The 14420-nt window shown below is 32.0% G+C and overlaps 1 protein-coding gene across 1 annotated transcript in view; it reads left to right on the top strand.

The window, feature by feature from the left end:
• Window positions 1-14420, top strand: part of LOC126968450 (glutamate receptor ionotropic, NMDA 3A-like) — a 34779-nt gene that overhangs the window by 14768 nt on the left and 5591 nt on the right. The window contains exons 6-11 of the mRNA XM_050813485.1: window positions 2313-3534; window positions 3615-3748; window positions 3839-3989; window positions 4858-4987; window positions 12644-12810; window positions 13817-13936. Of these exons, the coding sequence (XP_050669442.1) occupies window positions 2313-3534; window positions 3615-3748; window positions 3839-3989; window positions 4858-4987; window positions 12644-12810; window positions 13817-13936 (1924 nt within the window). The remainder of the gene's footprint in view (window positions 1-2312; window positions 3535-3614; window positions 3749-3838; window positions 3990-4857; window positions 4988-12643; window positions 12811-13816; window positions 13937-14420) is intronic.

The following is a 14420-nucleotide window of genomic DNA, read 5'->3' as shown; positions in this document are numbered from 1 at the left end:
TTTGTTTAACATGAAACTTTAGACTTCGTTACTAATTCGCTAACTCACGTAAATTCACAATAGCTGTACCGAAGCGTTGTTAAACTGTAATGGTACTTTTACATATTAAAACCATTGATTTATGAATGCGAAATGAAAAGCTACAACTTTGATTATGAAACTGAACATTGTTTTGTCCTCCAGTCATACATTTGGTAATTATTGAGATTAGGTAAACTAACAGTCGATTAGTACAACTTTCAATATTTTTATTTATTTATTTAATTAAGTAAGAAGGGGCAAACGGGTACGTGATGGGGAGTTGTGAGGCAACGGACCATGGACATCCGCAACAACAGGTGCTTAGAAATGCGTTCCCGGCCGTTGAGGTGAGAGTAAATTCTTTTCTTGAAGGTCTCTTAGTAGTATTGGTTCGGGAAAAAAGCAGCCGGTAAATGATTCTAGAAAGTAGCAGTGCGAGGCAAAGAATTTCTTGCAAAACAGGTGGTTGTGGAATACCAGACGTCAACGTGATTCGGGTGGTATTTAGCTGGTATAAAGCCGAACAACTCCTACGAGCACTCCTCGTAATGAGACGGTTGAAGATGCAGAGAGAACCCACATCTCTACGCAACGCCAAAGAATCAAGCCAATCGGGGTGACTTGATCGTCGATTCAATAACATTTTAACAAGAAATAACTCCTAAACAAAAGTGGAGTAATATGTTTAACTTCGAATAATTTATCGAGGTCTGTTTCAAAAAACTTATCTTTACTGCTAAAGAGTAGCCCCCTTATTCATAATGGTCCGGTAACTTAAAACAGCCGCTAAGAAGTGTTTTTTCTCATTCTGACTTAGGTCAAAGAAGACAGAGTGAGAATTAGCAATGCTTTAAGTTAGCAGACTATTATGAATAAAGGGGTTAATCTTTGTTTGTTGTCTTATATTAATTTAACAAACACGATGTGAGTAACAGTTGCTTTTTAATTATAAAATAGGTATCATATGTTTAATTATGCCGTTGAAATATATTGCGAAGAAAGAAATATAATTTGTTTTTTCGTTAATGGCAAAAGAAGCTAATTAGTCATTGAAAGTAAAACCAGAATTAATGATAAGCGTATTCCTAAAAAGAAACAAAACTTTATCGCTTCTGACCGGATTTTGTCCCGGCGACATATATTAATTGCATCTTCTGTACGAGTTGGCAGTTAGATTGCTTCGCCTCGAAACTTTGCGGGTTCCTTGATAAATCCTTTTACTAATAATCAGCTATTAAACTATTAAACTCCGAAGTTTAAGCCAGGTCTTGATTAATCCACGGAAATTAACTCATTAGTTTGTTTTATCATTTGTAATATATTTTTGCTCAGAAACAAGCTGAAATGTATGAGTCATCTGATCATTATTACAATGGACTTCAGTTAGATAAGGATATTAAACAATTTTTAACGCCATTATAACTTTTGCCATTAATATTAATCATCGCATTTTTTCTATCAAAAAACACTTAAAAGAACCTGAGCTGTATGGGACGATAAATGATAATAATTAATGGTTTATTATTGCGTAAAATTCAAGATAATTTTAGCATAAAGAGGGCGAAGACTACCGGACGTAACATTTGGCAGACTGCCAGACTGTGCCGTAGAAGGCGACCTAACATCGACACAATGATTATATTCCATCGACATGACTTGACGCCAATGGTTTCTTTTTCGTATTGTCGTGGAATTAGGCCGCCTAAATAGGTCAATCCAAGAGCCACATAATGTGCATTTTTCATTTACATTGTTTTATTTGAAATTTAAATGGTTACTTGCGTACTGAATTGCTAATATTTTCTAGGGTTAAGGGCAAATATATTATAAACTTTCATGATGAAGGTCCAGTCTATGATCAGACTTTATCTCCTCTTTCTAAAGCCCAATAAATTCAAAAATGAATGAAAGAACGTCACATTGGGCTAAAGTGATGCACACATCAGTAAACTAACGATAAAAAACAATAAGCAATGCTAGTAGAGTTTTCTGAGGTATTTATTTTCGACTCGAATAAAATCGAAATATACATTTGATGCAAATGTATCTTGAATTGTTGAATTAATTTTCCAGAAGAGGCAACAATTTTTATTAAATAAATAGTTTCAGGTGTTCGATAATTGCATCGAAGCAATGTTAGCTCGACATCGTTTTCTCCCACAATGCTCGTATAAAACCTTTAAGCATTGTGTGAACAATTGATTTTTTTATTAAACGATTTACAAAGCATAGTACTATTATATAAAGTGTATTACGTAGAGAAATCTTAAATAATTTTTATATTGTTTCAGGGAAATGCGAATGTTAACTGCCTCTGCTCTTGGTGGCAGTAGAGAGTTAATTTCCGAAAGTCCATTGATGGCAAAATTTTCATTTTTAAATCTTGTTTCCAACCCCGATGGTAATATTTGGAGGCAGGTTGGTCACATTATTGGTAGAAACGTGAAGCTGCACACCATCATATGGCCTGGTGGGCGTCTTGTTGCACAAGGGCAATCGACTGGGGCCAAAACGATATTTCGTGTGGTAACAGCTTTAGCCCCTCCATTTGTAATGGAAGGAGAATTGGACGAAGACGGCCAATGCCTTAGAGGACTACCGTGTCATCGCCCTCAAACATCGGATCGCGACAACCTGACTCTTGCCTTTGTTCCCGATAGGAATAGTGAACGAGAAGAGTTTTTTATTCCCACCCAAAAACCACCCACAAAAATGGCAACCCATTGTTGTTATGGTCTGGCTATGGATCTTTTAGAAAATGTTGCTCAAGAATTAGAGTTTGATTTCCACTTGTACATAGTTGAAGATGGCTTGTACGGTTCGAGGAAGCTTACAAGGCCATTTCAGAGATTAGATGAAAATACAATTCTACCACATGGTCCTACATACAACACAGAAAGTTACAGATCACAGTATAGAATTAAAAATAATGATTTCATAAGCGACAGTTTAAAGGATGAACATATTGAAGTTGATGATGATTACGAGAAATGGGATGGCATAGTGGGTGATTTAGTATCTGGTGCTGCTCATATGTCATTTGCAGCTCTCAGTGTATCATCTGCAAGAGCAGAAGTTGTAGATTTTAGTCAACCATATTTTTTTAGTAGTGTTTCTATATTGGCAGCACCCAATCAACGACCAGATATCCCTTTGCTAGCATTTTTATTACCATTCTCTCCAGAACTATGGGTTGCAATTTTTACTTCTCTTAATGTCACTGCAATCGCTGTAGCTATATATGAATGGTTGTCACCATTTGGCTTGAACCCTTGGGGAAGGCAACGATCCAAAAATTTTAGTATATCGAGTGCTTTGTGGGTCATGTGGGGCTTGCTTTGTGGACATTTAGTAGCATTTAAGGCACCAAAAAGTTGGCCTAATAAGTTTCTCATAAACGTTTGGGGCGGGTTTTCTGTTATATTTGTTGCGAGTTACACTGCTAATATTGCAGCATTGATAGCTGGACTATTTTTTCACAATGCTGTTGATGAATTTCAAGGAAGAAGCAATGTAAGTATACAATAAAATATTAAAGCTTTATATATTTCAAACTTTATATTGAAGCTATTAATTTGAGAAATTTATTTCAGTGGCTATCTCTTCGAGTAGGTACTCCAAGATCTTCAACAGCTGAATATTATGTTCAGAGAAATAATCCTCAACTAGCACAAAGGATGCGTCGATATGCACTTCAAGATTTTGAGGAAGGAATAGAACGACTAAGGTTCGATTCTTCTTTTTTTTATCGCAAGGAAATACCAGGTTATTTTATTAATAATGCGATCAACCTTAACGCAAATTTGTGTGAATACAGAAATGGAACATTGGATCTATTGATCGCCGATACACCTGTATTAGATTATTATCGTGCAACAGATCATGGTTGTAAGCTGCAACGTGTTGGAGATCACTCACTAACAGATGACACGTACGCTATTGGTATGGCTAAAGGATTTCCTCTAAAGGTATCACGGTATAAGGCTATTGAATTTATTTCTTAAATAAATTACACAAGATTTTTAAATGATAGATAGAGATAATATTATGAAAATTGAAAATATATTGAGTTAATTAGGTGGAAGATAATAATATTATTACTACCAATATATTATGTAGGTAGTATTTGTAAGCACATAGATATTTTAAGGGTCGGGATGACAGGCGAACGACTTTGGATTTTAGCAAAGAAAGATTGATGGATGATACACTACGCAGCCCTGCTAATGGTGTGATCGATAGTAGTTATAAAGCTTATATTCGTTTGAATCTATGTTATTTTATAACTTTTATTATATCTGCAGACACATGTTAAATAAACATTAGAAAATATCATCTTATTTTTCTTCGAACAACACTGAAACAACGCGAAAAGATTCACGCCGCCTTATGTTTACCATATGTTTTATTAGTACGTGTTTCAACAAAGAAATTCTTATGAGCTAATGTATTTTTAAAACTAACTTTTAATCTTTTTCTTCGTTAAAATTAACTATTATTTTTTTTGCCCTTTTTTACGTGACTTATGTCTTGAAAGATGAATTATGTGAACATAAAGGAATTATGTAATATTTATATCATTCTGTCAATGAATTTAATAAATTGCATATGAAAGCCAATTCATGTTATATGCTGAAATAGTTGCGCTTGTTTCATAAATACTAACTTAGATTGTAAAATATAAATATCCATTTCTTCTAAATGAAGTAACTTAAGGCACTAGGTTTAATTGAGATAAAGACTATACTGGATATGGCCATATTATCTCGGGAGAAAAGTTTATTCATTTCCATTATTTTAAATGTTATTTTAAAATATTGTTATTAATAATTCTAGGATAGCATTTCAGCTGTTATTGCAAAATATTCATCGAATGGATACATGGACATATTGACTGAAAAGTGGTACGGAGCATTACCTTGTTTTAAGCTCAGTCCCGACTATGGAATACAACCAAAACCACTTGGTAAGTACACATTATATTTGATAAATAATAATGATTGCTGCTTTAGTTCAAAGTTCTTTGTTTTGTTCGTATTAAAACCTTAAATCAAATCAATTATTAATGATTTAGTTATAATAAAATCAAGTGTAACTGTGTGTCTGTTCTTCTTTAAGATATACTTTTATTTTTTTAACTCAGCCAGGAAATTTGAAGAACATATAAATTCTTCTTAACTTATATTTTTTAAGAGAATTAGCAAATGCCTCAAAGTGACAGATTAGGGCTTTATCACGCCTTCTATACGTAAAATATAATACACGTATTCTGCAAACAAGTACTGAGAGCCACCTGACCTTTCTTCAATGCTCCTGTGGTGTTGCAAAGCGGTATGAGTGGCAGAGATCATTTAATATTGGGTGGCCTATATTTTTCTTATGAAAGAACTTTCGCGTTTTCATTCAATTCCAAACCTTAGCTAAAAAACATCATTCTTTAAAGTGAAAATATTTAATCTAAACATAGGCTATACCTGCTGATCTCTCCATCATATTAATTATACGTTATAATGTACTTTTATGCTTAAAATGAGCTGAAGTTATATTCTCAACATTCATTAATTATATTTTCAAAACTTTCGTCGGAAACATTCGAGCGGCTTCTGACGCGCGCTCATCTGAAGTTGATGTTGCACGACATACTCCTCTTAAAACTTTCTAAAAAAAGTCTTCGTTAGCATATATTCAACGACCAACTGTAATTTCTGTTAATTCTCTGGTGCTGCAGGAGAATGTGCACGGCGGTGATTACTTATCACTCTTTCTAAAGATCTTTCTTCTTTCTAATGCAGTGTGCTTTTCAATACTGTATACCTTATAACATTTTAAAAATTCGTCTCTTTTTTCTTACCATTAATCCATACCAACGCATGGCGGGGTCTGGGGGGTAAAAAGTCTGAAATAATTTATTACTCTACCCCTTAACCAGAGTAATTAACCCAACGCAATGTGTTTAAAAAAGCATTAAGTAATAATTATCATTGAATACACACGTATTCGAACAAAACATTGAAAATGTTATGTATAAACTAAACTCGTTAAGCTGCCAAACCAACCACATTTTATTAATATGCAGAAGGCAAAAGGTTATTGGTAATGTAAATACGTAGGTATTTCGAATAAATCTACATAGTCAGCTGTTCCTTTGGCGGAAATTTCATTAGAATTTATAGCCGCCCTTACGTTAATCCAACCCCTCGGGAAACACAGAGGGGAGGGTAATACCACAAGTCGACCTAAAAGATTAAACATGGAATTTATCGTTGAAAAAATGAGACGGCAAGTAAAGTATGCTTTCTTAACTTAGCCTGGATAAACTTGAAGAGTCACGAAAATTAAAAATTAAACAAGACTGGGAAAATGAAAATGTTGTTATTTTTCATCTCGTTTGAATATTTTTTCTGTTTACTTTAAAATACTTATTTCTAATTGATTTTAATATTTGAACCTCATAGTTTTGAGACCTACAATAATTGAGTTAATCGTTACAGCTTTATTTGTATAAACACAATGTTTATATGTTTAACGAGAAGGATTAGAATTTACCTTGCTGTCGACAATCGAAAATTATAAAAATTTACAGCTATAAGAGTGATATAACAATTAAGTTTGAATTCTTGAAGCTATGCTTTGCAAAACAGTTTAAAAAATCAAAAATTGTAAAAGCTTACTTCTTCTTACAGCAAGGTGTTGCAAACCATTGGCTTTAATATTTACCTATCTTAAAATAATTACATTTTATGTAAGGATCGCTTGGTTTCTTGTGTCTCAGTGACTCCTACTGGTGAAGGAATTTTTAAAATCTGTCATGAAGTTTTTGAGCCTATTCATTACATACAAAAAACAAATGTATTGTCTTTACAATAAAAGTAGATATTCCACAACAGTTTTTACAGTATGTTTTTATTCAACACACATTACCCATGTGTCACACTGTAAGTATAAAGAAACAGCAATATAATGGAATGGTAAAAACAAAGATTCTCGCTCGTAACGCCACGCAGGTCTGCGAAACTGGATAATAATCTGAATCAAGATAACTACGTGCCTCTATCTCTTGTGTTATATGTAACATGTAAAAGTCGGCGACTGAAATGGGTCACAGAATTATACCGCTGTATAACAAAGTTAGATACTTCTGATTTTATCAAGCCCGATGTGTTACGGTGTTGTGCACCGCTGTGTAATACATGGAAGTATTTCTGAGACTTTCTATAGATGTTTTAAAAAGTTTCACAGACATTTTGTGTTTACTTCTATATTTTAATTTTTCATATTATTTTGTGAAAAGTTTTACTACTTTATTTACACAAGCTTGTATAACATTTTAAATTTTAAGATTTGAAATTTTGATAAATCATCATTGGAATTATAAGTAGGTATCTTGGCCTCATTTTTTGATTATTTGTATACAAGATAAGCCTGTTTAATTTTTGCATTAAGTACTAAGGAAATCTGATTTGTCATATCACCTCTCAACAGGGTGGCCAGTACTTTTGGTTTATTCACCTCTTTGATAAAAGGCTGGGTTATAATAAAATTAAAAAGGTAACTATGCAGCAATGACCTGATTTTGAATATAAAATTCCTTTAGGATATGTAGTATTGGTGAATGACACATGTTCAAAAAGTGTTATTATTTTATTATCAGTAAAATATAATACTTGTGAAAATGTAGTCTGTGATATTTATTTCAATGTATATTAAACTTAAAGAGGAAATATAGGCAATTTTTTGCAGTATCTACATTTAATAGAATTAGCTTTTTGACAATTCTTATAATATAATTTTTGTATTATAATAGCATTTAAAGTACTCCTAAAAGTCTTGACTTCTTCTTGTATCGGATGTGAGGTCAGGAAATAAAGCCATGTTAATGAAAGTCTTAATTGTAAATTGTCAAAGATTATTGATGTGTCTCATTTTCAAGTAAATTATTCGTTTTGAAGTTCCTTTAAATCAATTTCAAGGATTTCGTGAAATAATTCATTATAAAAAAAAAAAATTTGATTTTGTTGCAAATTCCAAGAGCAATTGTTAAAACAATAGATTTTATAATATCAAAAACTTAACATTTTCATTAGTTATAAGTTTTTTGTACGTGAAATGGTCAATGAAGTTCTTCTTTGCCGGCTTAAACACGATAAATGAAACTTTTTGCTGTAGTATTTCTATGAGAATCTTCATACATGATCAGTACTTATAACCCCAGAATTTCCTCAATTGAGGTTATACTTATATGTGTAATAGTAATTTTTCTATATTATCCGTTGCTTTTATATTAGTTAGTCATATTTAGTACTTCTTAAAGGACAAAGTGTCTACATAAAACTATTTAGTTAATTTATTTTATTGCTTTTTCATTATTTATCAAATGTTTACAACAATCATGTTTTATCAATCGTGTATCGTTATTTCCAATGTACTCCAACAGTGTATCAAACCATATTACTTCAATGTCGTTGTTCAACTAATTTATCGGAACAGTACCAAATAGTTCGGCTAACCGAGCCCGTTAAGCCGTTTCATTATGAGCACTCAATTTGGCAACTGTTCGTTTGGACGTTCCATAAATTCCAACAACTAACTTGATAGATCACAATAATCATTCAACGCACTAAAACTATTTTCAAGCGTCTTCAATAAGGAGAAGTATCTCATGACGTGTGATTATTTCAATAAAATGTTATTTAACTTGCCATGTTAGTTTTTTTTTTAATAATACTAGCTGACCCAGCAAACGTTGTATTTCCGATATTAAAATCGCGATACAAAAGTAACTGTTGATCGTAGATAGGTGAAAATTTGAAGTTGTATGTATTTTTTAATGCTGACTCATAATCAATCAATTACTTAATAATTAACAACAAAAAAATTAAAAAAAAATTTAGCGTGTTCCAGCCTTAACATTAAGGGAGATGAAAAATAGATGTTGTCCGATTCTCAGACCTACCCAATATGCACTCAAAATTTCATGAGAATCGGTCAAGCCGTTTCGAAGGAGTTTAACTACAAACACAGCTACATGAGAATTTTATATATTAGATGTGAATCAACTCTCAGTTTTGAATGTTATCCCCAACCCATTGTTCAGTTTTGATGACAATGTATTTTTATGATATGTATAACAAGTCTCACGTGATAAATTCCTTTAAAAGTTTACATTTCAATTATGAAAATAATTAAATGTTATTTTATTTGAATACATGGCGGGCTCTAATTAGGTACAGTTGAATTTGAAGGAAGGAACTGGCAACTGTAAGTTTTCCTTAGAAGATATTTTTTATAAATATATTCTTAAACACTTGGAAAATATTGCATAAATATTACAGACACATAATTTCAAGTACCTCAAATATAAAGAAATAATTTTGAATGTTGTTAAAGCGGATATAGCAGTGTTATCAAAGTAGTGTTACCATAAATTAAATTTATGCATATTTCTGAAACCCGCAATGAAACTAAATATTTCACTTATTACAAAAATAATTTTAATGTAAAACTGCAATATTTATAATTATTCCATTTTCACCAATCTTACTTGATCACATATTTTAGCATAAAGTGAAATAAGTTGGAACTTTTTTTTAAATATTTTTTTGGTGTATTTTTCACCAACATATAGTAATTTTCTACCTTATTCTAACTTATTTTTTATAAGAGTGTATTTCAATACTTTGAATATTTATTTTAAGATTATATTCATAGATATAATATGTTATAGTTATTATTATTTTTTGTGGCTTAGTTAAAAAGCATGTCATTTTCGCCTATAACTGAGGCATCACTTACCATACGTGTTGATTTTCATTCAAAATTCGCTCCAATTTGTGGCTTCGCGCGACCACTAAGTCGATTTGGCTGTCAATGTATCGGCTTTTTTGCATTTCCTTGTTCCATTCCTCCTCCTTTGGACAACTAGTACGCGAGTACGTCGCTAGCCATTAATTAAGAAACACTTGTGTTTGGTGTCTGTCAAAACCTTAATGGCCGCCCTCTTGTGACGCGATACATAATATAGTCTATCCTAATTAATCCCGCTGATCCTTATGTTAAAGCATAAAATATAGTATGATTCTAACTTAAAAACATTATAAATTGTGTGAGATACTGTGAAATGTAGCAGGAGTGCTGTGTAAAGTGTTTTTGTGAACCATGAGAAGATCAGTGCGCTGGCATGGACCACCCTGGACAATTGGCTTTCATCGTTTACACGAGTTTCTCAATTTTCCTTATATACTCCCATTCCTCCTGGCAGTGCGCGGACAGCTATATTCCAGTGTGTATAATTTTTGTATGAAAAAGGGTTTTTGAGATTAGAAGCAAATACCTTAGTGTGGATTTGAGCTGAATTAGCTCATAATTAATATACAGTCCATTCCAAAAATATTGCAATATAAAATAGCTCATCAAAGATCCACAGACAAAAACATTTCTACTATTTATTGCCACTATCATTATTATTTTTATGCCCCCCTAAATATACCAACCATCAAGGCAACAATCAACCAATATGAAAGTTATTGTATTTGTATTATACTGTGTTTATATTAGTCTTTACCTTGTTGGCGAAATTAATTAAATAAATTTATTGAACAAATAAAAAAAATACCTATCGAATGGAGAAAAATTTCTTAACAACTGGCGGCAAAGAATCTACAGAAATATTTAAGAAAAAATCGGATATATTGCTGTATAAAATAATAATCTTAATATATATAACGTGACACGTTGTTAGTCCGCGATGAACTCCTAAACTAATGAACGGATTTAAATGGGGATTACTTCATGGAGTGCAGTTAGGTGTAACTTGAGAGATAGGATAGTTTTTATTTCGATTTGGGACCCATAATTATTTTTAATTCCTATATTTGTTTTATATGGACATATTTTCTGTGAGAAAATTTAATGACGCACCGTTTGACAGTTCTGGTGTGAAACAATTTCATTATAACAACAGGGAGCATTTTTTATGAATTAGTTCTTGATGTTTTGAAATATTATTGGCAAATTCCTATAAAACAGTATTTTTTTATTATGTACAGAAGAACGTCTGTCGGGTCAGCTAGTATAATATAAATGACACTTATAATACCTTCAATTCAATTACAATCCGAAAGAATACACTTAAAAAAGTGATTCCTTATGCTGATTCTACAAAGACACCAACTGATCGATCGTGACATTATTTTGAGTATTATTCGAGTACTAAAAATATTTACGACGTGACAACGAAACCCCTCTCGTAAAAAGAAGTGCTATTATGTGCTGGTGATCCGTTTTGGTTTCTTTTGCGACTTCCCAAAAGCTGAAAATAGAACTAAATTCATTGGTCTTGTTACCATTTTGTTTATTTGGTCTCTTAAGGGTGCTCTTATGAATTTGATTGAGTGTTTTTTTTATATAATAGACCAGTGGATTTAATATCGCTATATAATGAAAGATGAAAAGTCCATATTTTCATCAATATTTAATTGTTTAAGTACTTCTTTTTATTTATATTCAACTTGTGTTTTTTATGGTTCTTTAAATGATTTTTTTTGTTTATTTCACTACAGCATCAAAAGTACATACCAATAAATACTCGTTTTCTTCTTTTCATCTTACGTTTGTCGATATTTTACGTTCCTGTTGATCCTGACTTAAATATAAGGCAAACCTTATGAAAATCTTGTATTAGCATTGGTCTTTGATATGTGTGCTTAATTGAGAGTGTTGAAAACTAACAGATTTCGTTACATAGACACAGGTCAAAATAAACTAAAATATAAAATTAAGATATAAAATGAAATGAAAAAAGATACCCTCGTTATAAGTCCGTCAAAAACACAGTCAATTTTTACTCGAACAAATGATTAATACCTCAATGTAATTTAATGTTAAGCGGTATGAACTGCTTATTGCATGAACAATAATATTATTTTTTACAGAGATGGACAAACGATACAGACGGGTCTCGTGATGGTATTTGATCACCTCGGCCCATACTCTCGTAACTCTAGAGGTATCATAAAAGCGTTGCCGACTGTTGCATATTATTCATTCAAAAAACGAATACAAATTGGTCACCTTAGCTTTGTATAGCTTTATATTCTATTCGTAATCGCCGGACTTCATAACCGGCCGCCCGGCTCAGGAATGTTTCAGATGACTATTAACCTGCAACTCTTATAATTTTTATATTGTTTTCTTTATAATATACAGTGTGGCGTTACAGTGGCAATATTAAGTAAACAAACAGGTAGAGCTACTTAACTGTAATAATAAAAAAAATAATTCAAAAATAAAAGTACATAATTCACCTAGATAAATTAATTTTCCTTATTATCATTTCGGAACAGCCTGTTAGTAATCTAGTCACCAGCTAGGTGTTTTATAGGATATAAAATATTTTTCTTGGTAGTAAATATACTTTGGAATGAAAGAAGTGAGGTACACATTCGACAGAATAGCTTGCAATTATATTTATACGCTCGCACGGAATTCTTGATTCACGGGACCCACTTGCCAACTTCTCAATTAAATAAAATTAATGAGATACTTTTCTTCAAGACTCGATTATAAAACTCTCCTTACGGATGTAGAGAACTATTGCATATGGTAAGAATCCTTTCTCTTTCAGGTGTGGCAGCTGTAGCTGGAGTGTTCATTCTACTGGGAGTGGGGATGATTGTGGGATGTCTTATATTGATACTGGAACACCTCTTTTATAAATATACCCTACCCATTTTACGTCATCAACCAAAAGGGACTATATGGAGGAGCCGTAATATTATGTTCTTCAGTCAGGTATGTATATATAGAACGTAGAGTATTGGTCAGATTTCACTAGAAAATGTGCAAACTTGATTCTGCACCTATGATGTGTTACCTAGCTCCGTTGGTCTATAGAATAAAGTGAAGTTAAGGAATACAAGTGCTACCGGGGCCTATTTTGCATGTAAACACTCGAGCCCCCTTCAAAAGTCCAGTATGAATGTATTTAATTATTTGAATTTCTTTGTGTGTGTAGTTTTTACGCGAACTCTCGGGTTCCGTCCGAGCACTCTTCCCATGAACCAACCGTTCGAATGTCATCGTTCATAAGTCTTGGTATGTATTGTTCAACTCTCAGGTTGTGGCTTCATCTACAGGATCTACTTTACAGTTGATAACCTGCTCAACCCCAACATTTGCTTAATAGGAAACTAGCTGAGCTGGCAAACGTTGTTTTGCCATATAAATTATACATATAAACCTTCTTTGAGCTTCAACGAATCTATTACGAAAATTTCATTGAGATCGGTCGAAGAGTTTAGGAGTTGAACATATAAACATACATTCTCTTATATATATATATATATATATATATATATATATATATATATAGATTGACTTGAGATGTCGCTCTTTCAAACCTAAACAATTTGTTATTCTTTAAAGTGATTACCCTTACTTCTGGGATTACAAATTTAATGTGTAATTAATCAAGTAAGGATCATTGCTTTAAAAAACATAAATTGTTCAAATTAAGGATTTTGTGCTCTTGTTATTTATTTTGTCTGATATTCCTGTAAAAGAGGTAATCATATATTTTAGCTTTGATGACTTTGAATGAATGTATGAACACTAAAGAAAACTCAAATCATTTGTATAATTATGGATTTCCGCAAAGTAACGCCTACTTCAATTTTTTTTTTTGAATGAATGCTCTTAACTTGTCTCTTGGTACATTGAAAAGTTTTTATAAATATTTTTTTCTCTATGATTTCGTATTTATAGGATTGTATATATTAATATAGATTTTTCTTTACAGAAACTGTACAGATTTATAAATTGCGTGGAATTAGTGTCGCCTCACCACGCTGCCCGGGAGCTTGTTAACACAATCCGCCAAGGACACTTTACGTCGCTTTTTCAGAAAAGTGTTAAAAGGGTAAACGTTTCTTAGGCTTTTTTCCATAATTAACACAGCTTTAATAAATATTTTGAATCAAAATTAAATTCTTAGTTGGAAGAGATTTAATTTTGATTTATTTATGTAAATTTTATGTCATTCAACGGATATATATTAAATGAACACACGGCTAGTGCTGTGTAACCTTAATCGAAAAAAAATGCTAAAGTTTGAAGGAAATAATTGAGATTTTAAAATTTTCAAACAAACAAATTATGTAGGTAGGAAACAAAATTTTAATCACCGTGGTCGCATAAGACGGCACGAAGTAGGTGTCAGTGCGTACGATAGCGCGCGGCTACTAGATTTCTTACAGTTGTTCCGAAATGATATTATTTGTTGAATTATTAAGTTTAATAATGTATTTTATTATTGAATATTTTTTTTTATGAATATGAATCCTTTAAATTACATTTAATTACTTAACTTATATTACATAAAAACTTGTGAATGATCACTATAA

The sequence above is a fragment of the Leptidea sinapis genome, chromosome 15 (assembly GCF_905404315.1).
Source record: "Leptidea sinapis chromosome 15, ilLepSina1.1, whole genome shotgun sequence".
In the NCBI taxonomy this organism is placed as follows: domain Eukaryota; kingdom Metazoa; phylum Arthropoda; class Insecta; order Lepidoptera; family Pieridae; genus Leptidea; species Leptidea sinapis.
Note: the sequence above shows the minus strand (reverse complement) of the source record. Positions and strands in the feature narration are given on the sequence as shown.